This window comes from Egretta garzetta, unplaced genomic scaffold (genome assembly GCF_000687185.1).
Source record: "Egretta garzetta isolate BGI_Z169 unplaced genomic scaffold, ASM68718v1 scaffold59, whole genome shotgun sequence".
NCBI classification, from domain to species: domain Eukaryota; kingdom Metazoa; phylum Chordata; class Aves; order Pelecaniformes; family Ardeidae; genus Egretta; species Egretta garzetta.
In genome coordinates, this window is record NW_009267230.1 from 4,956,980 (window position 1) to 4,984,685 (window position 27,706).

Sequence of the window (27,706 nt, forward strand, 5' to 3'; positions counted from 1 at the left end):
CCTATGCATGCACACAGTGGGGTTTTCCTTTTTCTCCTGCTCTGATGTCCGAGTGAGGGCATTGCCTGCTCTGACGAGCGCATCCCTCCCTCCCACTCTGTTTTTCCGTCGGTTTGAGTCACTGTGAGTACCCCAGGTCCCCTCGTCAGGCAAAGATGTGTCCCATGCCCTCGCATGTGAGCCACAGCCCAGTGCCAGTGCCTGTGGCCACCACGGCTCTGCAAGGGCCTGGCTTTCTGCCCCCAGGGACAGGACCCAGCTCGTCTGCCAGTGCCCTCTTCCCAAAGCCCTGTGACAGAAATTGCCTGGCAGCACTGCAACCAACTGCCCTGATTTCTCTCAAATACTCCCCCGATTCTTTTTTTAAGTTTCCCTCAGTCTTCCTTTCTAGGAAAACAACAGTGCCAGTCCTTTCAACACTGTCCCCACAGGTCATGGTTTGCAGCACCATACAATACTGTGATGTATGGGGACAGTGTGGAAGAAATGGGGAGGCTGAGCACGGACACTCCACATTCCAGCTCACAAACCAGTGGCTTTCCAACCTTTTTTTGTTTGTTTTGCAAACCCTTAAGCAGTTTCTAGTGGCAGTGTACATGGTCACGGTGGGATTTTCTTCAATGTTCCTGTCTTTTGAAGACACTGAAGAGGCAGTATTTAATGTTTTCTTAACAATTTCTCTTGCTTCCATTTTTTTCTTCACTACAGCTTTTAATGTCAGTGTCAGCAAAGCAGAAGTCAAAAATGAAATCACCAGGTTTAGGCAGTTTTCATTTGAACTTGATTGCTCTTTAAACACAGGGGTTTTTTTTAAAGCACTAACAAATGCCTCAAATGGAGGGACTCCATAACCTTTATTTATGTGTTGAGAATAACTTTTTGTGGTTGCAAATGTGGGGAAACACTGGATGCTAATGCTACAGCTGGTGCTGCATTGGGGCAGCCAGCATTGACAGCGCAGGGAGTCAGGCAGAAGATAGGGATGAGTTGCTGGAACAGGGCCAGGAAACACAGGCGGTTCGATTCCCTCTCCCCACGCTTGCCCTGACAGTGAAAAACAGGGCAGTCTGCGTGCTCTGACGTTACCCAACCTTTGAACTCAGTTGCTGTGGTTTTGTAGCACAACTTACTTTCTTTGAATGGCTGCGATGCTACATGAAACTCTGACCCTGCAATTTTAATTACTTTGTGGAAGTGCCTGTATTTGTAGTTCCAAGGTATCTCATAAATGCACCCAAAATGAAAAGCTCCAGCCCACAACTGGCTTGGGGTGTTTCACCTGCAGTGACTGTGCTTTGTACATGTGACAGGGCAGGGTGCCGTCAGTGACACCTCGCCTCTCCCAGGGCTGGAGCTCTCCACTGCTCTCACACACTTGCTCTGGAGAGGCAGAGCACAGCCCGGGCTAACTGGTCTGCACCCACTGTGGACGTGACGCGGCTCCGTCCCTGCAAAGAAACCTGCTGTTCCTTTGGTTCCTCTCATGCTGCCATCGCATGAGGACCTCCATGCCAAGGGACAGGGAGCCCCAGCTGTCGCTGAGCTGTGTTAAGTACCAAACCCAACAGGATTAGTCTGGCTTTGCCAAGGTTTGAACAAGCTATAGCTGAACAATTTGCAGTATCTTCAGAAGACATTGCGAAACTACCATCCTTTTACTTCTTTTAGACCTGAGGCCCAGACGATGGAGTGAGACCTATCTTGAACTCATCCCTGTCGTTCTTGCACTGGCCAAAGCAGTTGCAGGGCTCAAGAGCGCAGCTGTGGGATTTCACCTTTGGAACGATCGAAGCCTGTCCTCGTTTCCACAGCTCTACATGTTTTAGTCTTTTCAGAGCACTACTCTTCAGTCCTGCTTAAAGGACTTAGTACCCTTAATCCGATACCTGCCTGGCGCTCAGTGGAGCTCACGGATCCTGCCTAGTTGCTGTCATACCAATAAGCTGTGACCATTTGCTATTGCAAGACAAGGAATTGACTCTCTGACTTTGGAGACTGCCTCCCAGAAGCTGGAGAGGGCACAGTGCTGCCATGCAATGATGGCTTCGCGTGACGTGCTGTGATGTGGCATCTGTCTACTCGCGCGCTGCACAGCCCACGCGTCACCCCCTAGTTCAGGTGCCGTGGTTAGATGAGCCACAGTTCCTTGGCTGGCACTAGGACAATGACACATCTGGTGACATAAATGGCCTCAAACTCAAGGCCTATGTTTGGCCACCACAGAAGCTGACCACCTCCATTCCACTAAAACACACTGAGAAAGTACCCTATGTCACCCAAACCAACCCCACGGTTTGCAGCCGGGCCCCTTCTTCCTGCCGACACATTCTTCATCCTAGAATAGGGCTGTCCACCACAAAGACCTGTCCACCATGGAGAGCCTCTGGCTGCTCATCTCTCAAAGCCCTAAGCCCAAGCCTGCAGGGAAATTACATCTCAAAACCCCAGCTGTGTTAGAGCCATAAGCCAAGGAGGACATGGGTAAGTCAGCTGGCCTTCCTCCTATCGTCACATCGCATGTCAGGAGCAGGTGGGCTTCAGTGAACCATGCTGTGCTTAGGAGAAACTGCTCAGAGAATACCTGCGTTGCCACCCGCTCTGCCGAGCAAGAAGCCAAGGCTGTGCTTGCCAGATCCCGTGGTTATTTACTCTGGCACAAAATTAAAATAACTCTGTACTGGAGCATGAGCAGCATTTAACTCTTACTTAAAAAATAAACATGCAAGCAAGGAATATCAAAACATGTAAGAGTGTAAGAAAATATATTTATTAAATTCCATGGCAATACTATGGTAAAATTGTTAAATACATGCGTATTTTTAGACACCCAAGCAATACAACAGGAGTTACAACAGCCAAGCAACTAGGTTTAAAATGTATGCAAAGTTGGTATCTTAGGGTTAGTTTAGTCTTAAATGTCATCTGCCACACTGGAATATTATTTCCCCAACATGATCCCACGCTTCCTTTTTCAAGCATGCGTTTGTTTAACTGCTTAGCTAATAAATTTTCATGTTGACACACTTTGTTGAATCAGTATTTTACTTGGTATGCTACAACTTCATTAAAGTGCCTTGTCATGATTCTGCTTAAATTATGAAATGTTTTTTCAATAGCAGATTTGGAAGCCGGAAAACTTCAGTATCATTCAGCAACAGAAATATGTTAAATGACCAATTAGATTTAGTGTGTTAGGAAGACTATTTTGTCAGCTTGATTTATTGATTTACTCTTGGAATTAATTTCTGTAGATGATTATTTCAAATTGGCAAACGACATTTTCACTAGTATTAAACAAAAGTCCATTAAAATCTTTGTAAAAACAGAACATAAAAACATCTCTAAACAAATTATTTACGCTGTAAAAAATATGGTATAAAAAGAGCTAAAAAAAACATTGAACCTGTTCACAGTATATATTTTTAAAGTTACAGCATTATAGTACAACTCTTTTTTTCAGGCGACCTGTATGACTTCACCAGCTCCACTGTTTTGTGCGCCACAACAGGATCAAAGTTCAAATTACTGTTACCTTCGGGTAGGATTTCAGTCATGAGTCGATTCAGTGATCTTTTTTTGCTATCCCCTGCTTTACAAACTTCTTGGACATGCTATGAAGAATAAAATGCTAAGCCACTCTTGAATCACATTAAGGAAACATTGACAAAGCGACATTCAAGGACTCTTTTCTTTATTGTATTACTACTAAAAAATGTGACACCTTACCAGTTTCTGTTTTACTTTGCCCTGCTTATTTCTTTTATTATTTTTTCTCAAGCCAAATAATGAAAATGATAACATTTTAATTTTTTGCTTTGTCCCTGGATAAGTTTGACTTACTACATTTTGCACAACATGAGACCAAGTGAGTTGCAAAGTTATTGAACCTTCTCATGGAAGCTGCACATAAGCTATGACTGGAGCTTGCTTTCATTTAACAACAGTTGAAGTGCAGATTTGGGACCGTCCAAAAACCTACCTAGAGATTCTGTTGGGTATCACGTTAAAAAAGTAAGGGTGCCATCTGCTGCACCACAGTCACCCAGGCAGTGAACAGTGTTGGTAGAAGGAGAGGGTGAGATTGGAGAGGGATCAACCCCATCTGCTCATGCAGCACCCTGCCATTAGACCAGCTCACCTGCAGGGGGATGCTGAGCCCCTGCCCTCTGAAATACAAAAGTTCTCTGAAGACTTTTTTGCTGTAAATGCAGCAGGACTGGGACAACTTGTAAAGTTACAGAAACTCCTGCCAATATCATCTGAGGTTTGTTTGCATAACATGCAAAAAGGAAACAAACACTGGCTATCTTAGAAACACTGGGGAAAATCCAGAGTTATATAAATGGGGGAGGAAAGAAAATTGTTATGGAAGAAACTGTTCTGCAGCTTCTAAGGAGATATTTAAAAACTTAAGACAGGCCTAAGCATGAGGAAATTAGTTTTTAAACATTCCAACATTTCTGAATCCATGTCTGGCATTTAGGGTCTGGGACTGTGTTTCCAGGCTTGCTAAGGAAAAGGCAAAGAAAAAGCCAACAACAAATCTTGTGAACTGCCGACAGCATCTCTGAGCATCAGCCACACGTGGCACCACTTACTGCACAGCAGCACAAACTCCATGTAGTGTGACGGGAGGAGCGCGGATGGCAGCTATCTCCTTTAGACAAAACTGCGTCTCAGAAGGCACATATTCACATACAGGGCTCCAAAAAATATCACTTTGGGAACTGCAAGCCAACTTCCTCTGCAATACGCACATAGGTACATAACGATGTAAGGATGTATGTGCATGAGGGGTTAGGACTTCTCTTAGCGTTAAAAATATTAATGCCATTTGCACTGAAGTCTTCATCAAAGTCTGTGGTGGAACAGAAAATGCTATTTACACAGGAAGCTCTTGATATATTTATGGTACATGGAGCCTTGTTACCCACCTGATTCTTTAAATGTTACATTTTTCCTATATATTTCAAATTCTTTTACTATATTCCTATCTACTTGTAAGTATACAAATATTCTATTTACAAAGCAATATTTATCTAAAAATAGAGCACACAATTTCTCATTGCCTTTTCAGAGTGATGTCTAAACACCTTCTCCCTCCAATTAATCCAATTGCCTTCATTTTTGCCACTGTTCATGTTCAGCTGAGTGTCTTAGAGGACCAGATCACAGGAAACACCACAGCCCTAAGCTTTACACAGCTGAACGTATGAAAAAGAAGGTGGCTTGAACGTGCCTCTTCAGAGCAGCCTAAAACTCAAGGTCAGCAGGAGCTTGCTGCTGCCACGTTCCCAGCAGAGGAAAGCTCTGGTCCCCCACATAAACCAAAGATGAAGAAACATGATTCTATGATTCTATGTTGTGTTTGCCAGCTGTGCCGTGACGGACAACATGGCTACTGGTTCCCTTTGGAAATAAATGGTTTACCCATGAAAGCAGCAACTACAGATAATAAAGACAGCTACCACGGCAAATGTCAGTCATTGGGTCCTACGCCTGCCTATGCAGCCACTGCACAGCAGGCGAGGTAATTCACTAGCCTGCCTGTAATATTAGCTTACTATTTCATTGATAGAGTAACTAGTAGCTCTGTGAGGTATATCACACGCAGATCTACCATCCCAAAATTTAACACACAAAATCAAGATCCCAGATTCCCCTGCATGTCAGAACAACAAAAATAATGAATGTGTCAAATAGGAGAGTGCATGATGTTGCATCAAACGTGGCTGATGTTTCACACATACAGTGAACAGTACAAAAACCCATCACAAACCCCAAATTGTCACATATGACAGGCATGGCTCAAAAATAAAAAAGCAGCAGCACCAAGGATTTGCTTTGGAAAGGAATTGCTTGGCAGTAACACCCTACATCTCTGAACACTGATCCAACTAGAGGACTGAAGCACTGAGTTAGGAGTAACAGTGTTTTGGACACAATGTCTTCTGGTCATATCCCTTCTGGTAGCTGTTTTTGTTTTGTTTTGTTCTTGTAAAAATCTGAACTTTATATTCTTCTAGAAAAAAAAGCAAAACCCCAAAAGAACAAAAACAAAATTGATGCCCAATAAAGGAATAAGATCTTTCAGAAAATGATGGTTAGGAAATGCAGTACTTTAAGTTTCCTAAGACATTTTTCAGAAGTAATTTGACTGAAGAGGCTCACCAGGAAGCCCGAAGGCACTAGTACAAGTAGTCTGATCCCCTCAGAAGTGTAAAGTTTTAGTCTTACAATTGTTATCAATGCATTTAGAGGCTAAACAGCACCGTGCTTTGAAAGTGAATTTGGTAAGAAGACATTCCTAAAGACGCTTCACTGGTTTAACATGGCACTTGAGCTCAAAAAGCAAGTCCGTTCCCTGACAGTCCTTTGTCACTAATTCTTACTGCTCCATGCACTTAAGGATGTCTTCAAATGGTCACTGAATTAGCACATACCCTCTTGATACCTTTCTGGTATTTGGATTCTCTGCTGAAGATTTAAGATAGGCATTTGAAAGAAGTCCTCACTGGCAGCACTGAAAGGCTCAAAGGAAACCACAGTGGTGAAGCAGCTGAGCTTTCAAGTGCTGGAATGAAAACTGCTTACTGGTTCATAACCATTAAGCAAGAATAAATGATGCTACATATGCTGCACAAGCCTGTGTCTCTCCCCCATTCTCCTCACTCTTCTGCTACTGATACAAGATGATGCATAGGGAGCCATTACTATTAGCAGGACTCTTTTGCTCTACACCCTGGAAGTCAGAACACCAGTTAAATAAAATATATAGTCAAAGTTTAAAAAAAAAAGTGATGGATAATTAGATGAGAGTGCTTTGATAGTATCAAGGCAGACTCGGTATTTGTGGACCTTTCCCCTACCGAATCACTAAGAAATGAAGCAATTTAAATTGAATAGGAAGAGCAGCACAAAGGAAAACCTGAGTATGTGATAGCCGTGTTTAAGTGACTCACTGTGGGAGCACCGCAAAGGATGTTAGGCTGGCCCCTGTGAGCTCTGTGCGTTCTCTACAGCTACCCTGGCTTCCAGTCTGCCAAATTAAAAATTGCTAGTACTCTCAAACTTCAGTTTGGTTTTGTTTCTTACAATACACAGCCATATTAAAGCACAGTTATTCTTCATGATCAGCTGTTTTGCTACAGAGGGTTTTTTTTGTTTGAATCACCATACAATACTAATTGCTCCTTTGCACTGAGAAACTTGCTCCATCAAAACCAAAACCACTACCCAAACACACTGTCCTTGACATCATCTGCTCTCAATTAAAAGCATATGGCAGCACAATCAAAAATTCTTCTTAGGAGACAAAACACATTATGCCAAATCTGCACTAGTGAAAAGAAATCTGCTCTGAAAGAGATACTGTGAGAAACGGTTGTTACTGCTAGGATTTAGGCACCTCCCAGCTATCTAGCAGAAAGGGCAGAACTGCTTCCTTTTATGTATTAGTGTTCTGAACAATAGGCAGTAATAGATGAGGCATGACACTTTCTCTTGCAGTGATCTCTGGTGACAGACGGACACCCGTTCTTTGCACTGCCTGTCTTTTCACTCGCAGCATTGCCAATTCCAAGATTGAACCTCAAAAGCAGAGTCCTACCTGCACTTTCTCTTCTTTCAGACACACCTTGCACTGTCAGGTCTGCAGACCGATCTATTTTTACTGTCTCCACGTTTCAGTCATCCAGGAGGCACAGACAGGCAGTTGTGACAGATGATGATTTGGATGCTATTTAGTGTTTTGTCCTTTTGTCAGTTTTGAAATCTCTGTATTTTCATTCTATGGAGATGGCAGAAACATACCAACATCTGAAACTGCACCATCCATTGCTGCGATTAGGTTTAAACTTATGCTTGGTTTTGTTTTGATGGCCAGATCATGTGGTCTGGAGACCAAATGTCTGCCAAGCTAGCCATCCTCCTGGTCTGCTCTCACACCTTTACAGCTAGCAGCTTAGCCAATGCAGCCTCCTTGTCTACTTTGGGATCTCATTTAGAAAAACCACTCCCCCATCTCACGTATTCAAAAAACCACAAAGTAGCTAAGGAAATTGAAATCTTAAAAAAAAAAAAAAGATTCAGTTAGGACTTGGAGACCCTTTTTGATCGAGGTCTTTAACATTTGACCTCTCACTGCTGTGTTTTACAGTAAGGAACATGTAAGTTAAAAAGCACTTTCTCCTGTAAGCTAGTGAAATTCATGTGTGACAGTCTGAAGTTTACACAGTGAAATGTTACAATTACAGCTGCCTAGAGACGCGTATGTGAAAACAAGCATTTTCAAAGATGATTGTTCTGAACACTCCTTTAAGCACGCAAATGTACATCATTTAAGCTTTCTTTGCATCACATGTCTGGTAAAGGAGAGGTAGAATTAGTGGCACTAAAACCTCCCTGCCACTAGAGCAATCCCACCTTGTACTCCCAGGTAGGATTTGTAGAGAAGGTCCTGTTGGGTAGACACCGGAGAACAGCCAGGCAGCAGGTGGCAAAGCTAATACAATAAAGACCATCCAAGAAGCAATTTGTTCTCAAGGAACTAGTTCTACTACCTCTAATTTCACATGCCAAAGTGCTTGGACAGCTAATGCTAGCAGACAGAGATATCCCCATGGCTTACGTTACTGTATAGTGCAAAGACTGCTGAACACTGGGGGCAAATGGAGTACTGTACCACTTTGAAGCAAGAGCTCTGGAGCGGAAGCTATGAAATACAATATGCATTAGTGCAATACATTAGGAAAGATTAACTCCTTAACCAAAGGATAGAAAAAATATAGAGCATTCTAAGTTTAAAAAAAAAAGTTTTAAACTTTATGCAGTTCTTGTTGAGGTTTAAATCAGTGTTACACTTTTTTCCCCAAGTTTGTACCCCTGAGTCAAACATTGAATAAACATTGTACAGTAGGTACAGAAACTAGTGTCTAGTTAAAAGGCAACAGATTGAATGGCCATTGCTTCAGAAGTGTTAAAAAGTGACAATACCCTTCTGTATGGGAGAAGAAAAAAAAACAGCACTCTCATTGGTTCCTAGTTTATAACTAGGTAAGAGATCTCAACAGTTTCCAACCACATTGTTTCCATGTGTTAGGCTGAAGTTTGTGATAAATGAAACCTTCAGTAAGGAAACCTGTTGGGGCTGCACCACTTGGGTATGCATGGTTGAGAACAACTACAACAAAGCAAAGCAATCTTTCCAAGTTTTAAGTTGCATGAGACCATATTAATCTTGGAGCACTATGTGACGGTAGGCAGAGTTCTTTGACTATGATTATCAGGAGCTCTAAACTCAATACCCCCTATATTGAATATATTTTACTAGAGTAATAACTAAATTGCTATAACTTTGACCTCTTGGCCTCTATTAACACTTTCACTAACTTAAACATAACATTCAGCTCACTAGAACCTCTGCTGACTGTCTCCAAGAATAATTCATGCCTTTTGCACTTTTCTCCCTCCTTTCTTTACAACATCAGGAAAAAGAGCTTATTTAGAAGGCAGGTTCAGGTGCAACGAGGACTCACTGTTAATCATTTGGTTTGTTCTGAAAAAAGTGTGTGAAGGACCACCCTACATTACTAGGTTTAGGAGAGTCTTCATCATCTTTTGGGGGAAGCAGAAACTGTCGGGAATTAATGGAGCATGGGCTCCCAAAAGATGCATTTTCATTGTTGCTTTCAACTGATCCAGGAGAGTCTGGAGTGTCCATATTCCAGGCATTTGTGTTTGCTTGAGGTCTGTAACCTGCAGTTTTATCCAACTCTTCCTCTGCAGGTGAGCGAGACTCTATTTTCAGAGCACTGATAGGCAGCTGCATTTGTGGCTTATAACCTGCTGTAGTCACTAAGTCTATTTCTGGCTCTTCCTCTGGTTTAATTTGAGGCTGATACATTGACTGGATGTCAATGTAAACCACTTGAGATGACCCCACAGGTTCATCCATAGGGGGATTTGAGATCTCCTCTTCAATGATAGGGGGGCAGTAGGACACAACCACATGGTTCTCTGTTTCTGAGTCAGAGCCATCTTCAGGCACAGTGGTGTCTGCTGCTGGGGACTTAATCTCTGTGTCTTCAATCTTGGGAGCTGCAGAACGTGTTTCCACCACTTCAACACTATTGGGGGTGCAGGGGTTCATTTCCAGTGTTTTAAGTGTCTTATTCCCCTGAAGCAAGAAAAAGGAGAAGGGGGAGAGACTAAGCCAAAGACCTGGAAATCCTGAAAGCAACAACTTGCCCAAATTAAACCATCATGTTGGCTTGTGGTTTGCACTCATTCCACAGCCATTAGTAAAATCTAAAAAAAAAAAAGGGGGGTTAGTTCTCATTTTCTGGCTCATCAGCTATTCCTGTTAATATTAAAAGTATTTTAGCCAACTTAAAGAGACTCCAGATCTTGCAGTGAGTGTTTGGGACCAGAAGGTTATTTAAATGTTATCCCCAGCTCCAGCTACTATGTCCCAACCAGGAGGTTGGGGATATGGCATGTACACTTTCCACACTTTCTACTTCTCCTAACACTATGACAAAGATGGGTACTTTACTGCCTCATCATTATCATGTACTGACACTTCACATTAGTGTGGGAGGAGAGAAATGCAGCAGTCCTTTCCTAGTTCAAACTTTGCAAGTAACTACATTAACAACAAGAAAGCAAGCTACAGATAGCACCTGACAAAAGTTACTCAGTAACTTGTCCTGTTCCCCCCCTACCACAGAGGTTTTTTGCAACTGGAGGAGAAGACTCAGTTTGCAAAAGAATTCTTTACTTGCAATACGTTTTGGAAGTTTAAAACACTAGATTTAAAATAAGGGTTACCTCACAGATGTTCTTCTGAAACTGCAGTGCCTTACTGTTCTCAGGATTTGGGATCTCCGGATAAAACGTTTCTTTAATCCTTTAAAAACGAAAGAACAAACTTTTAAAAGTTACCAAGCCCTGAAACAGATTGAGAATACACAAAAGGAGTCAGGACATTTCCCCTTAATTCAGAATACTGACGACATCTGGCACAAAGATTTAGTGTGTTACACTTTCACTGAGTATTTAATGGAAAAAACAGGAAACCATTTTTTTTTAATTTTTAAACTGGGTAACTTGATATGCAACATTTACGAAAAGTTGAAGATGGGATGTCTACCTGAGTGTTTGTGGATGGCTCCCAAATTACAGTATGTCGTCAGCTTATTTCCACTTGGGAACTATTTATAAGCGGTGCTCACTGGGAGACAGGCTCCTGCAAAACCTTTTTGCATTCCTCACTCTGACCTCTCTCCAACTCAACTTCTCCCTCACCTTCTGCAATGTGTTTTTGCTACCCATCTTTAAACAAAGCCCACTGACATCTTTGGGTACTTGGAGAAAACAGAGAGTAACTAAAATAATGGAAAACTCTAGCACAAACACATCTGGGAAAAGATCAGAACTGAATGCATTTACCATTCCCTCTTTCGGTAGCAGAAGATGCTGGCCACCACTCCAAGCAGCACAACCACTGCCACGGGGATGAGAATTGCAATTATTAATCCTACAGCTGGGAGCGAAAAAAGAAAAGACAGTAAATGTATATCCGAAGTTACCAGCAAGTTTTATGCTTTTTCTTACATTCCCACAGATTAGAGACTGTTGCATCAAACTCACCTAACAGTGGTCTGCAAACAGGGACATTGAAGTGTATGTATACCATACAATCCCCCTTTGCTGGAAGGGCAAAGGTCCGTCCACACAGAGAGCTGATTCAGTGATAACTACTGGAATCAGCAGATACTCCTGTCTGATTGCTTAATTGCGAAAGGCTTCATGTGCAACGCAAGACTGATTGCCACTGTAATTTCTGTTCTCAGTAAGCACTGGAATTGCACTTTCAGGTTACCTGAATGGACCAAACCTCTGCTAATGGCTCTTACAGGCCAACAACTCATTGCACAAACTGCACTGCCTTTTATATGGTTTGCAATGGTTCTAATCCCCGGGGTTTAGCTCCAATACATTCCCACTGCCTTCCTCCATTGATGTTAAGTGCCTCAAGTTTGATTTTTCATGTGTTTTAGGTGCACCCTAGTGTTTAGTCTTTCATATAAAATACCTTCTTTTTTTTTTTCCTCATTCCCCAAAGTCAATCTCTTCTTCTCTGACTGTCTTTCTGGGTTTGTTTCTGTCAGGGGATCGATAAAACTGAATTCAGAGCTGAGAGGCATCTGTTTATAATTCTGAAACTAGTAAATATTTCCACAATGTCTTTCTTCCCACCATGTATTAGCAGATATTCATCATGGGAAACTTGACAAAAACAACTAGCTGTTTGAGAAGACAGAGTTCAGACTCCACCATATTTAGTAGTAGTTTAAAAGTTATTTTTCTTGCATACTTTACCATGAACTAAAAGGTAGCTGTAATAGGAAAGGAACTTTTCCTCACCATGAACTGTACCAATTTTTGTATTTAAAAATAACCAACTAAATAAATTAGAAATTAGACTGCAGGCCCAAACTGCCTAAGGGGACCAGGAAAAAAAAAGAAAAAAACTCAGCTTTACATACATGGTACAGCCCCTGTGCTGAAGACTATTAATGATAATAATAATACTACTAGTGATAATAAGTAATATTAAACTTACAGTCCTCCTTTGTCACCACATAGAGGCTGTTTGGAGGGCTCAACCCACCAGCAGTGTAGGCTTGTAGGTCCAGCTGGTAACTTGTTTTACCTTGAAGATCAAGTATTTTCAAAGACTTCTTTGTTAAGTCAGTGATATTCTTAACTTTAAGTTCTGGATTCCCTGTTTGTTTGGAAGCAGTAAAAAAAAGCATAACCTTGTAAGAAAGGATTCCCAGAGAAAGCTTTAGCAAGACTTTCTTGAAGTCAGCATATGAAACCTGAAGAACAGCCTATGCAGAGGAAAACTGAAATACAGGATGCTAGCAATGCCGCTTGCTTACACAGCACCGAACAGCACAGGACTGTTTTGCTGCTCCGGACTGACTCAGAGACGTCCTTACAAGACGGGTGCTAGAAGAATATACCCAATTAAATACAGCCACATAGCCTTCCCCGTGTTTCATCTACCCAGGGCATCTGTACACAGGGCAGTGTGTCACATCGCCACTTAGTCACTGCATAGCTTTACAGCCCCAGTGAGCCAGGGTTTTCTCTGACTTTTGCCTTATATTAAAAAACAACTGTGCTAACCATACAAGGAGCTGATTATTTCAAATGCTTTTGTCACATATCAGGGGCCAGTTATGCCAGTGAGTAATGCAACTGAATTATGATTAAGGCATCTATTTTTGAAGCGCAATTAAATTATTAAAAAAAAAAAAAAAAAAAAAGCAAAAAGCTTGAGCAAGGAAGTTGCAGTCTATAGATTTCATTTACCTGATTCTGAAAGCCTAGGCTTTAAAGCATCTTTTTCACCTTTTGCAAAAGAAAGCCGATATCCCTCTAAAAATCCCTGACAATCTTCAATAGGAATGTCTTCCCATTTTACCAAGATAGAATCTGAAGAAGTTTCTTCTACAGTAAAATTTGGCGCACGTTTTGGAGCTGTAAGGAGAATTACAAAGGAAAAAGGTAGTAAGAAAACACCTTATCATTAAACGCTGAATCCATGTATGTGTTTCATCGGTTTTATTTTGGGACTAGAATTTTCAACTTTTTCCTGAATGCTTTTCCCTCATTCTCAAGAACATGTGAAAAGACTGACTACAAAAATACAAGTATGTTAGTCTCATTGTTATTAATTACCACAATATTATCTACTAACAGAAGCTGAAAGAAAAAAATCTCTCCTTGGGCAGCTTTCCTACAGACCCATACATGTAAATACTCTTCTTCCTGCAATAAACCCCAAAAGACTGCATAAACATTTAGAGCACACAGATTACTTTGCTTTTAAAGGCTTTAACTCTGTGACTTCATAGCTTGTCTTCAAATTAAACAAACCCCACATTGCTATCATGGAAGTATATCTCAGCTTAAAAGAACTACTCTTAGCAGGCATCACATGTCCCTATTCCAATACCTGTACCCCACTAAGGTGTTACATCAGATACTGTGTAAGGTCACGCACATTAGGACTTAGTCGGACATTTGGCATTGATCTATCAGTGCTCAACTCATGTTTAAGAACGCATCTATTTTAGTCTTTGTGGTTATCATTCCAAAGGCAAATTTTAAGTTTTAAATTGAGTCTATGCTCTTGTGCAAAGTGAATACATTTCTCAGTTCCTAATAACTTTCTTCTGCATGTTTCATGCATTTCTAGTCCCCCAAGGTGTTTATCATTTTTCCTTGAAAGCTTTCAGTATGTTGAGAACACATATGGAAAAAACTTCTGGGAAAATTTCAGGATTTTTAGGGAGATACAAATGACTGAAAGTTGAGTTTGTGGTAAAATTTCCTTAACCTCACCTTCAACTTTAGCAATGAAATAAGCAATGGCATTTCCGAGGGCTTGGATTATGTCAGCAGCTCGGTTTTCCAAGCAAACTATTTTAGCAGTTAATACATTAAACTTCAAAGTGACAAGGGTGCTGTAGTAACAACACAATACAGTTGTGATGTTAAATGGTAAAGCTGTCAGCCAGCCGTAAATGTTCGGATTCCTGGGAACAGAAAGCATTCAGACACTAATGCATCTCCAGGCAAGCAAAGCTCAGCCCTGGACCAAACCGCAGCTACGCAGGTGGGGTGGTACAGGAAGGAAAACCAGTGCAACTCTCAAAGTGGCTTGTGCGTTAGGATCTAGTTCTAGGAAGTGCTTTGAAACAGAAATGTTGAGGACTCTTTTTTTATATTTGCTGAGCTGTACCAAATGTACTCAGAAATTTACTTTGACTCAACAAATCAAAAGAAGTTGCCTCCTCTCCTGCAGGAGTGACCCTATCTCTGTGGCTCAAACTATGCCTGTGCCTTCACCTTTGAACACTACTGTCTTCAGAGCAAACTTTGGTGACGCCTTGTGCCACCACACAAGCTGGAGAACATAGGGTTATTGCATGCTGGGAACTGGAAGCGGTTAGAGAAACATACTGCCATTATATACAGAGAATGAGAAGTCAGTAGTACTGTATGGGGATTCTGGTCTCAGTCATCTTCTGCCAACACTGAGCTAAAAATAAACACAGTTCAAATTCACTTTGTAGAGATCCCAAACGATAAAGTGCACTTACGCAGCTCTTTCATATACCCAGTTATGTTTTTCAATAACTGATATCCACTGGATTTGCAGCCATATAGCGAAAAGTTGTATCTCACACCAGGTCTAAACAGACCTGCAAGAGAAAATCACCATAAGAATATTTCACGTATGAAGAGTGATGCTTTTAGCTTTCACATGATGCAAACTTATATAAATATGCATTAATAAATTACAAAGTCTTAGACCACAGTGTTAGCTATAAATACTATCCCTACTTGTAATTCCTACAAAAGCTATGCCACCAGATGTGGTTTAGAAGCAGTAAGCAAATCTAGCTCCCGGAGATATTTCAGTTCTAAACAAATAGGATTCAAAACAAGCTACTCAAATTGCATAAATTGCTCTTTCCATGGGGAAACACAAACTGAAGTTACCAGAAACAATCCCCTTCTTTCCTCCCACAACAGCCATGTAGATCCTGCCTCCTCCTCAGAAGTACAAATGCATTTTGAAATACCCAGGTTTGTTACAACAACAGTACAAAAGAAATTCAGCAAACTCTTAAAAAGTGATAGTGAAGCACTTTAGCAATCAACACCAGGCCTGATCTGACTCTACAAAACACAGATAGTCATCAAATTTCCCCTTCATGTGTCTTTGGTGGAGGCATGGGTGATACTACATTGATACCACAATGTGTAAATAATTTACCACTTCCTGGGATTTCCTCAAGTCAGGCTGTAAACTACTTTCAAGATTTTTTCTAAACAAGATGCCATTGTGAAACTCTACAAGTCAAGTGGGTTTTGCAAGAGTTCAGGTCTAGCCTGAGAGATTCTCCTGGAAGGACTAAGCACAGAGGTGAACTTGCCAGCTTGAGCCCAGCCCTAGCAGCCTCCTAACTCCCACATTGTGCTGCAAGAAGCATCCCAGTAAAGAGCTTAGGACTAGAGTGGTGTGCACAAATGAAAACAACATGGACACAGCGTTGTAATTACAGGCAGAAAAACATATTGTCCCTCCTCCCGGGTCCCACTCCCCCCCAACTTTTCTGTGTACACAGCTCCCAGTTGTTTTCTCTAATGGAGACTTTATATACTAAACTCTTCTTTATACCCTTTTAGACAGCAGAGAAAAATCTTACATCTTTCTTGGGTCCTCTCCTTCCTCTTCTGCTTCTACTAGTCCCACCACAGCTGAGTTTCATTCCCCTTATCTGCCCACCAGTATCTAGAGACCTGGAATGTGCCCTGTTCCAGGAAATTTCAATTGCTGACAGCAAGCCAACATATGGAGGTCACACTTAAAAAAATCTGCCTCATGTAAAAACAACGGATTAGTCTTCCCCCATCCTGAGCAGGGCTGTTTATGTTTAGAATCCAAATACAACCTCAAAGCCTAGATTAACCATTACACATTAGGCTGAGTTAGGAAGTTGTTGGGTGTAGCTAGAAAAGGTAACTTCCAAACAATTAACAAACATGGGATGATAACAGTTAAGACTGGTATTTGGATTTGGCGAGGCTGTGTAAGAAACTAAAATAAGCACAGTACAAGAGGGAGTTCATTTTATATACACAAGCACACAGCAATGCAGCAATCTCCGACCTATAGCACTGGTGCTGCTGTCATTCCACTCGCTGCTCAGGCTCTCAACCAGAAAGACTCACAAAACCCAATTTCTTACTTACCAGACTTTATCACTGCATCTGTTGTATTTGAAGGAAATTTCTGCCAGTCCACACTACAGGGTTCAGACCCAGAAGAATGACACCATTTTACTATGTAGCCACAGGTCATGTTGGGGTAAGAACTCCAAGAAATATAAATTCCATTCCCCATTGCCACAGCCCGATCTGTTTTGACATTGTCTGCAACAAAGACGACACAAAAATCCATCAGAGAGCAGACACTTATCTGTAGTCCAAGCTGGAAGAAAGCCTTCCAGCCACAGCACAAAGGTTTTATAAACTGCAGTCATTTCTAAGAACGAGAGGCGCGCTCCCGGTACTGTGAAATTTGAAGCGGTGCACTCAGCTGTGCTTTCTGAAGTGCTGAAAATCAGACGTAGCCTGCAGCAAATCCCTCAGCCAGCCTTAAGTATGATGATGAGAAGTGCTGCAGCTCAGGACTCGCTTAAAAAGCCCTTTTTTAAGGTAAGGATTTACAGCCGATGTCAGGTTCAAATCTGACTTGACACCAATTTGGCAGGAGCCTCTGGCTATAAATTTCTGCTGTCATTTCGTCAAACAGCTTGCTTTGTGTTTCTTTCAAAGTGTCTTGCTGTCACTCGCCCGACCACAGACAACTATTTTTCACCAAGAATCATCAGCAAAAGTCCCTGGTGAACTTTACGGAGGCTCCAGTCCACCAAAGGTAAATAAAAAAAAAAAAAAAAAAAAGGTTTGCCTTTTGTCTGTTTTTCTTGTTGCTGATTATCAAAGGTTTAGATGCCTTTAAAGTGATCAGATCTGCGAACGACTTGTGATTCCTGCAGCTTCCCTCCATGGCTGTCTGTCAGATGGGACCCTGCTGAGCTAAGGGATGTTTTCCAAAGGCCACCACAACAGCTGTGGCCCCATGACAGATCTGCAAAAACAATCTCAAAAAGGTTTCATTTTTTTCCTTTTTCAGTGTTCTCATTTATGCTCCCTATTGAGTCTATTATTTCATGTTATTAAAGCTATAAACTATGGAAGGCTGAAGGGCAAGGGCAGTTTTTAAGACGCAGTGCTGCAAAAACTTTACTCTCACAGGCATGCTGTGAATGTCAAAGGACTGTCTGTTTCTAAATAATCTTCACATACAGCTAAGCATACAATCCTTTTCTAGCTTACTCATGGCAAGAAAGACACACATGATTAAAAAAAGACAAGCCTACTCCAGAAGTCTTTCAATACTTTTCCCTAAAAAACTACTATGCATCCAGTGAAACTACACTTCTGTGATGCTGGAAGAGAGCGTAATTCTAATTAGACTGTTTAATTTTCCTATTTACAGGAAAGACTTTTTACTGACAGTGGGCACATACTCTCTAAAAAAATGCTTAAATACACCACACTTATTTTATTTCCTGAGACAGATGACTAGAAATTCACGCAGGGCAGTACTGCTCATTCTGGTGTATTTATAGCTGCAATTTAGGCTAGTAGAAGGAACTACTAGCACTACCGTACTACTGTGGCAGGGGAGCCTGTAACAGCCAGATTGTATGCCCGGACTCCCTACAGAGTACTTTTCAGAGACAGTCACGAATTAATTAAGGCAGAGTACCCTTTGTTTGTGTTTTCGGTTTTCACAAAACCTCAGCAGATCTCAAGCCTCAGAGCCACTGCTCTCTTACGGACATTAGAAGCACTTACAGACTGTACACAGGAAGCAGCCAGAGAAGATGTTTGGGCAGAAATGTCATCCAGTTCAGGGAATGAGTCATCTTTCATGACTCCAGTCAGTGACTCAGACAATTCCTATACCAACTTGGGAGCAAATCTTCAACGGGTACAAGTTGGGTAACACCATAGGGAACCTCAGACATGCAAGAGAAAGCTATAAATGAATGCAAAGCTCCAGCTGCCATCAGCTGGCCCACACCACAAACCTATTCCAGAGACCTCCCTGACTCCCAGAGCCTTAGTCTTTCACTGCTGAAGGAAAGCTATAAAAGCATTTTCATTCATTGTCCCATACAATTATTTTTCTCTCCAGGGAGCAGACTAAGAATATACTTTTAGGTATCGGTGTTTTGGAGAAACACAAGAAACATTAAGGGTAATGGTTTTCTTTTGCATAGAAACAAACCTGTATTTCTCTCACTGTGAATCTCAGTCAAAGCATGTTTCCTCCTGCCAAGACATGGCGCTGTCTTATCAGAACCTGAGTTGCAAGACAGGCAACTGTGGTATCTGTTCTCCGGGTGGGGAAGGAGAAGAAGCACCACACATGCCCCTGGCGAACAAGCAGAGGGGGCCTCGCTGTGTAAATCTGTCCCCCCTGCAGAGCATCAGGCAGACCTGGAGTAAAGGTCTGGGCTTTGGGAGATACACCCTTCCTGGCATGCAGGGAAGCATGGACTCTCAATAGCCACATGCAATATCATCTTCTCCCCAAGCTCAGGGTTAGGAGCAGAAAATCATTATCTGGCTCAGCTACTTCCATTTACAAAAGCCCGCAGCAAGAGTGGCAGTGTTTTAATGGGGAAGCTAAAGTCCTACCCCTCCTTTTCAAACCCCAGCTCCTAAGCACGAGGGTGCCAACACTTTACCAACCAGTCCAATTAATATTCTCCTGCAGAGCTCACAAGCACTGAACTGACAATTCTCCCCTTAAAGAGCCACACAACACCCCAAAACTTCATTCTGATTCTCCTTTTCAGCATCTCAACAAGAACACACAGAAAGAAACTAAGCTCCCTAAACATCAGAGATCAACACTGATGCTTTGAAGCCTCATCCTTACTGTTCCTGGGAGGTCTCCAGAAAAGTGCAAATAGCTGTAGAGACTGCACACTGTCACCCTCCTTTTATGCAGAGAGCACAATTTATTGGCAAGATGCTACCCTAAAAGCAAAGCAGCAATTTTTTTCTTCCCTCAACCCCATAGATTTGGGTGGGGACATAAACCAGAAACAAAACACAAACAAACAAACCACGTATCATCTTATTTTTCAACAAACAAACTTGCCCAGGTATTCCTCCAGCTTTGAAGGTGTTTAGCTCTCTGCTGGGAGCACTCACCGCTTGGAAGTTCCACGCTCGTTATCCTCGAAGGAGGAGATGAGCCTGCGTGGTTTTTGGCTACAACGCTAATTACACAGTCCTTTTTTCCAAGTTTTATCTCAGTACTGTTCGAGGGTTCAGTGACTTCTTTATACTCCAGTGGTGTCTCTGGCAGGTAGCAAGACACTTCATGAGACACTATTTTTCCATTGGCTTCAGAAAGGGATAAAGGCTATGAATGGACAGAGAGAGCATTAAAACCAAAATGGAATAAACAAAAGAAGACACAGGATAGCAAGAGTTTAATGTCCTGATCTAGTCTGATGACTGTGTAGGAATACAAGGCAGAAGAGACAGTTACTCAAGCGTGACTTTGAGAATTAACACGTAAGTTTGTACGTTTTTAATTTTCAGCTGGGATATATTAAAAATTTAATTCTTCACGTGAAAAGCTTCTCAATGCAATGTTTAAATTATAAAACTTTAATGAAATTCTCATTCGGGGAAAAATAGTTATCTTAACAGACAGTTCTATAAAAAGTTAAGAAAAGCAGTCCATTTTATTGACCATAAAATTCACTCATTCATAAATATGTAAGGCAATAGTTTTTCGCAGAGTTACATTACATAATATTTTAAAACTTCAAGTGCCCCATCTACCTTCCAGAAGATTTTTAGACTTTTTCCAGAAGGACTTCTCTCTCTCCAGATATCTGGTCCTTTTGCAGGAGCTAAGAGGGGGAAAAAAAAAAAAAAAAAAAGAAAAAAGAGTTGGGTTTTCCCCCCAAGTCGCACAGTAGACAATTTACCATCTATCAAAAAGTTAGCTTTTCAGATGGCTAATTGTAAAATATATGGCTTCACAAGTTCAACATTTTATCATCAAAGAATTAAATAAACTTACGGGCTTCCAGTGTTGTGTGCTCCTCTGCCCTGCTCCAGCCACTCCACCTCCAGAAGTGGTCAGCAGCCGAACAGCGCACCCTGAACTGGTATTTGGTATATGGGTGCAACGCGTTCAGCTGAGCTGCGTAAGTTGAGAATTTTCCACCAGGCATGGAGACATTGTGCTGTTACAAATTTACAGAAATTGGCACGTTACATATATATTTTTTGCTCCCAGATTATGCTGAAAGTTAACACTTAAAGAGGTGGCATTTTCCCCCAAGAATACCGACAGTGTAAATTAAAGTATTTCCTATGCAGTCACCCCAAACAAAGGAAAATTTTTCAGAGATCTGCCCAAATAAAGTCATAGCTAGCACCGAAGTTGAAATATAACCGTAGGTAGCATCTCTGAACGGTAAAGCGTGAAAAGGAGAGATAGGACTGATGAGCCTCCAAGGGGATGAGCTCTGCACACAGAAGCGGGCTGCTGCTTCCCGTCTACCCCACCCAGTCCCCCTCTCCTGGATGCAGCAAAACTTCTGCTCACGTGAGCCAGGCCAGGATTTCACCTCTGGTATTCAGAACTTGCACGTCCACTGCTGCACACCAAACTGGGTGGACAAAGGCCTTTTTCCTAAGACACATTCGCAGAAGGATGCTAAAGACATCCTGAGCAACATGCTTATCATGCAGCCTGCTTCCTAGGCAGTCCTTTTGCTTTCAGAAGAGTATCCAAGTCTTACCTGGGTGATCTCTGTTCACAGCTCTTATGACAGGACTACTCTCTCCTGTTATTCTTAAAACAGTGCGAGTCTAGGGAGTATTTCAGTTTCATGACTACTTAAAGAAACCCTAAGCCTGGGAATATTTTTTACTGAATCTAATTATAACACATGTGCATCACAGCTGCCAAAAACTGGACTCCAAGTGACTTCAAGCTGCAACTAATTGTGCATTTCTAAAGCCAAATGACAACTTGAAAAATATAAAAAAAGCCAACAATCTCTCATACGGATGGAAAAGCTTCTGAAAACATCCTCAAAATGCCATGTTAAACCCCATAACAATTTCACAGCTACTTTTGTTTATTACAGGGAACTCTTGGAGGTTTTTTATTAAGCAACCGGAGACAACACAGCAAGGCTGTAAATGCTTCTACCAAGCTGTTTGCTGTGTTTCAAAATATCTGTACCTGTGGACTGTGATAGAGGTGCAGTCAATTGAACTGCTATGGCAGGGTAAGACCTTGCCATCTCCCACTGCCCCAGATTTTTGACCTGGTAGCAGAGTTCACAAGGGACTGTGTGCCCCAGGCTTCGAGCAGCGTTAACTGTGGCTAGAGAGGACTGTGCAAACCTACTTTTTTAACAGTTTGAGCTGTGGGTGGGTGTTCTTTCAGGTGTTTGTTTCCCCTGCTGACTGCTCCAGAAGCAGTGACTTGTTGGGAGCAGAGAAATGCTGACAGCGGTGGGTGACGGTATCTCAGACTATAGACCAAAATCCAACACAGCTCACCTGCTATGTACATCTAAAAGCCAGTTCCTTCTGCTGTTAATTCCAAAGATATCTATGATTTTCTTTGCAGTACTTAATCTCTGGGTACTACTTAACACATATCACTACAGAGAAAATATAAAAGCTTATGGCTTCCACACTCATTAAGTGCTTTGCAAGTATTTTAAAAATACTCTTACACAGCATGCATTAACTAACACCATATTATTTTAGAGCCTTAGCTGCATCACTTCTGTGGCTTAAATGACTTTTATTCAAGGTTCTGCCCAACAGGCAACTAAATGCAGTGGGTAATAGAATACTCCTGCTAAAAATCAAGCAAGCATTGTAAAAAGCAGCCTCTGAAGTTAATGTGCTCAAATTACAAATTCAGGCTCTTTGCACCAAGACCTGGTAATTCAGTATGTGCCTACTCAAGCTGGTCAGAGATACTCCATCTGAGCGCACAAACACAGAATTTAGGGGTAAACCTCAGGCCAACTAAACACGCAGCTCTGCCATTAGGCTTCCCCAGTGACAGAGATCACCCCACACTAATTTAGGCATACGGAAAAAGAGGATATATTCCCACCACCTACGCTCAGTATCTGATGCTGGTGTCTAAATTAGTATCCTAAGCTCTTCTGACAGTCAGCAGAGTAAATATGTGGCTCCAGTCGGTGATGCAGAGCACCAAGGCTGGGCAGCAGCCGGAAGCCTGAATGATGGAAAATCTAAATCCCACCCAGAAATACCACCTTCTCTCCAGCTGCAGAGGTCTTCACTGGGGATTAGCTACAGATATGCCCAATGTCCTGCCCTGTCCTGTCTCTGCACCACAGACACAAGAGCAGGTTTAGCAGCCCTGTGCTACAGCCTACAGTCACATGCATGTCAGTTGCTGACAGCAAGCAAACAAACTGTTCTCTGAGGGGAAAAAAAAAAAAAAAATTAGAAATTCAACTACAGACTGCAAGAAGCAATCTGAAACAACCACTGTGAAGGTCTGCAGGGCAGCAGCGCATCCTGGAACAAGCATATGTTAAAAAGCATGACGACTGTTGCCCAGAGGGTCAGAGTAAAGCACTATGCCCCTCACAAGTACCAGATCACATGGTGGGTAATGTGACTTTCCTCTAAATTCTTTAAAACCAACCAAAAAAAAAACCAAAGCAGGCAACAACAGAGATGGGCAGAATTATTTTCTGATTTTAGTAGATGAACTTCCAGTCATTACCACATTAATCATTTTAATAAGATGACCAGAATGAAGCTCTTAAGAGAGAAAAGATTTTGAAATTTAATCGTTTCAGTGAAAAAGATTAACATCTGAACAATCCTCACTCCTAAAAATCCTTTAAAACAACACTTACCAGTTTTCGCTCGGAGTGACCATTGCTAATTTCAATTTGACACAGAAGCCTCGTCTCAGCAAAGCTGCCATTTATAAACCAACGCAGATGGACGCTTGTAGAGCTGTTCCCAGAAACAGTTAACTTTTCTGGATTTTTTGGATGAACTTAAAAAATAAAGAAAAACTTCTCAGTTCGAAGAAAAAAACCATTCACCTTAGTTCAGAAAAATCTGATTTTAAAAGATCAAAGAGAACCAGAAGGATAAATACATGATCCAACCAGCACCTAGGACAGCTGGTGCAGGGAAGGCACCTGCACACAGTCTCATTCTCGATGCTCTTCTCAGCTAGCAAACATCGGAACAGATTTACTTAAGGCTGAGCATACCAGCATGTGTGATAAGGAGTTGGAGACACAGAAAAACATCTCCCCTCTTCCTGACTTTATCAAAAAAGTGAAACATGAGCTATTTCAGAGGACCACAGTGACAGGTGAAATTGATTCAACTTCGTTCACCTTCTGGGAACTTTGTAAGTTAGAACTTAAAATCCACAGACTAGGACAGAGTAGGACTCCTGAATGACCTCTCCCTCCCAAAAACTCCCTTCACAGAATTTTTCAATGATATTCAATACTACTATTCATAGCTATCAGAGAAAACCATCTCTACTGCTGGAATTGGTCCAGTTACCCCCAAGGAATTATTCTTGGGGGTATGTTGGGAATTAAGTGGACAGTGAGGGAAAGAAAGGAAAGGAAACAAATAGGAAATAGCTGTTGTATCAACTGGGTGCAATACAGCCCAGTTTATAATTAACAGAAAAAAATCATGCTTTTTTAGGATCTGCCGATTTACTCTGACAATTCTAATCTCAGGTTAGTTGTACTGGGATATGGACAAAAAACCCACATCATCTTCAATTTCACATTCAGTTTTTCAGAGATACCAGCAGAAAGCCACAAGCACTAGGAAACCCTGAATCCTCAGCTGTGGTTGTGGAGGCAGATGGAAAAGGATGGAGAAGACAGCACTAGAAAGGTGGTCGTCTTCTCTCTTTCCTTGCTTAAACTGAAGGTCTAATGGAAGAAGTAATTCCATTCTACAAACCACAACAGCAGATGATCATGGCTATTACCAATAGCAGGTAATACTCCTCCTATTACCTTTTACCTTTTAGTGCTACTTTCTTCATGCTCCAAATCCTGCTGTTGTAAACCTGAATAATATTTTGCCCTACAAGCACATGCTGAAATACGGGGTCACTCACAGTTCATAAAGTTACACCTAAATTTTAGTTATTGATGTGTAATAGAATATGAAGTAATACATAAACATCAGCTGGCTAATTGTCAGATCATAAGTAGCATTTATCCACACAGCTGTGTATCCAAACTAGTAGCACTGCTGTCAAGAACTGGCATCTCGCTGTACACCTAATTGTTGCCTCAGGACACATCCTAAGCTATTTTCTTTTCAAGTTCAAATTATTGGATATGGCAAAATACTGGTGACAATAAAGCAAAACAATGACCAGTGTACCATGTCAGAGTTCTTCAAACCCAAAACAAATGGTTAGCATGCGGTGAACATATCTTTTTGCATTTGTAATCCTTAAGTCTTACCTCTTTGAGTTAAATCAACCAAAAGTGATGACTCTGTTTGCCCGATAGGATTGGAGACGCCTAATATGAAATCATAGGTTTTTTGGTCAGCCAGTACTGGAAAGCCACAGACACGCTCTCTGTTCATTTCATTGACTTCACATGAAACATTTTTACCAGATATTCTGCAAAGTAAAAAGGGGGGAACAACTTAATTTTTGAATAGGATAATTTCTAGCAAGAGTCAGAAGTCTAGACTGAAAACACAGTAAGAACGATGGGTTCACTGACACATGGCTTACAGAATGATTTGATTGCAGAGGCATATCTAACACCACAACGCAGGTTAAAGTGGCATCAGTCATGACTTGCCCTGTTCTCACGTGAAACTCTCCTCTTCCACTAGCATAACATTTCCATCCTCTCACTTCTCAAAAGCCTGGAAAACAGGTAGGTCCTGTAAAACCACCTCACAAGTCACAACTAAGATTCTGATTTAAAGTATCTTTGTTCAGATCAGCATACATTTGCATTTAAATAACGTTCTTAATTGCTTTCTGAACTAGGAAGGTGCTACACACATTTTGTCTTTCTATCAGCCCTGCCAAATCTAAACTAAGTTTTGTTACCTGGGATACATCCACTAGTTCCAGACAGTTTTAAATCAAAAGCACGAGGGGCAGTATGTTAACCGCTAAGGCCAGAGTTATTATCTTTAGGGGTAAAATCTACAGTGTGTATCTGTATGTATGTCCGTATATAGAAGTTGTTTTAACTACAATCTGTGTAAACCCCTCATTCAGCAGCACAAGTTTAATGTCTTCCTTCGTGCATTTTTATTGTGCTCTAGATGAGCTCTGAGCTCCTTCCACACCATACTCTCTATTTCAACAGCTCAGTGTGGGCTGGGAACACGGATGAGAATATTTACCCCAAAATGCATCACATTAATCTCCTCACTGCTTTGGGCTGAGCGCAACAAGTCTGAACTACATCCTTGTTTATGATCTGAATATGGGCAGCCAGTGACTGGAGATCCTTTCCTTTGAATACCTGCTCCATTTTGTCCACCTCTTTGCACCCTACCCAATGACTTCTTTAGCACGAGCATCCTGGACAACATCTGTGACTGTAACTCAATCCTCATTGCCTCTGACTTGCCTCAAAGCCACCGTGAGACTCCATTTCCCATCTGTTTGTGTGACTCAGACCTCTCCTGGCTCCTTTCCCTGGCTGCTCCTTTGGCATTATGGGGGAGCCTCCTTGCCATGTTAACTCCTCACTAACTTCTAATCACAACCACCAAGGAATACCATTTGCAAGTGCTATTCCAAGGGAACATTTTTTCACTTTTAAGGCTTTACATGGCCTACAATGTAAGACAAACTAGTGGGACACCAGTCTTCACTTTCTGTGGATGATGCCAGTGTTATTTGTCCCTTTCAATGTTTTCCAGGTAACATGCCCTTTGCCTGCTCTACACTGTCTAGTTCTTAATCCTGGGAGGAGAAGGGGTGTAGGCTTATTGCTATTTTCCCTAGTAGCATTTGGGAAATGCCCAATGGCCTGTCCTAAAATTGTTTCTCAGTGACTTTCTGTCATCCTGCATAGCAGAAGCTCAGTAAATGTCTGACAGATGATCTGATGCAGGTTGCATATAAAAAAAAAAAATTAAAATTAGTGAATGACTCCTACTATCTCCCTGTATTTTCATATTGGTCTTATCTACATGTTGGCGGCAGCCTTTTATCTTCTCATGAGGTCATAATGGCACAAGTCTTTGGGAAAAGCCATCCTTAATTCCCACTGGAATTTTGCTGAGGTAGACAAGGAATCTATCAAGCTTAGTTTCAACCTCCACAAACTCTTGAAAAGTATTTTCAGTTCTAAACAATTGAGACAAACTATCTCATTTAAATCGGCATAGTGCAGTAAGTCACAGGCAGCAATGGATATATTCTAGTTCTATCCTTTTACTCCTTTTAGTGCTGAACTGCTTTACCTTTCAAACAAACTGTACTTTGTTCTTCGTTTTCCATATAGTCCACTGGGTCTGCCTGGCTTCCAGGTGCATTTTATTATCAGAAAGTTGGATGTTTCACAGCTGAGGTCTTGGGGAATATCAGGGGCATCTGTAGCATGAAAGGAAACCAAAACAGTTACCTGATGTTTTGCCATCCTGGCGTGTCAGTTGGGATGCTAGCTTCCTGAAAGCATCACCATTCATTTTTGCTGGGTCTAGATTGCATGCCTCGCAAATACATGGTAACAGTTATGCTCCAACCATGTAAATAATGTGTTTTAAAAAAATCCAATAACACAGATGGATAATTATTATCAGTCCCATCTGACTAAGACTTGACTCTAGGCTTCTAAGTGGGTGGGTAATCTGGTAAATCACATGCAAATATGTTCGCAAGCTCCAGGCTCTGACCTGGAAGTGTTTCACTGAAGCTCTGCCAAGACTTTTCCAAAATTCTGAGCATCAGTATAGCCGCTGA

General features: G+C 41.6%; 1 protein-coding gene across 1 annotated transcript in view; it reads right to left on the minus strand.

Moving 5' to 3' along the window:
- Window positions 1–9,538: 9,538 nt before the first annotated feature.
- LOC104133859 (LIF receptor subunit alpha) overlaps window positions 9,539–27,706 on the minus strand; it is a 26,645-nt gene continuing 8,477 nt past the window's right edge. Inside the window, exons 7-19 of the mRNA XM_009647323.2 lie at window positions 27,208–27,337; window positions 25,227–25,390; window positions 23,622–23,767; window positions 20,771–20,936; window positions 20,527–20,597; window positions 19,885–20,098; window positions 16,843–17,022; window positions 15,183–15,284; window positions 13,387–13,554; window positions 12,629–12,790; window positions 11,452–11,545; window positions 10,831–10,909; window positions 9,539–10,177 (exon numbers count right to left, since the gene is read on the minus strand). Of these exons, the coding sequence (XP_009645618.1) occupies window positions 9,539–10,177; window positions 10,831–10,909; window positions 11,452–11,545; window positions 12,629–12,790; window positions 13,387–13,554; window positions 15,183–15,284; window positions 16,843–17,022; window positions 19,885–20,098; window positions 20,527–20,597; window positions 20,771–20,936; window positions 23,622–23,767; window positions 25,227–25,390; window positions 27,208–27,337 (2,315 nt within the window). The remainder of the gene's footprint in view (window positions 10,178–10,830; window positions 10,910–11,451; window positions 11,546–12,628; window positions 12,791–13,386; window positions 13,555–15,182; window positions 15,285–16,842; window positions 17,023–19,884; window positions 20,099–20,526; window positions 20,598–20,770; window positions 20,937–23,621; window positions 23,768–25,226; window positions 25,391–27,207; window positions 27,338–27,706) is intronic.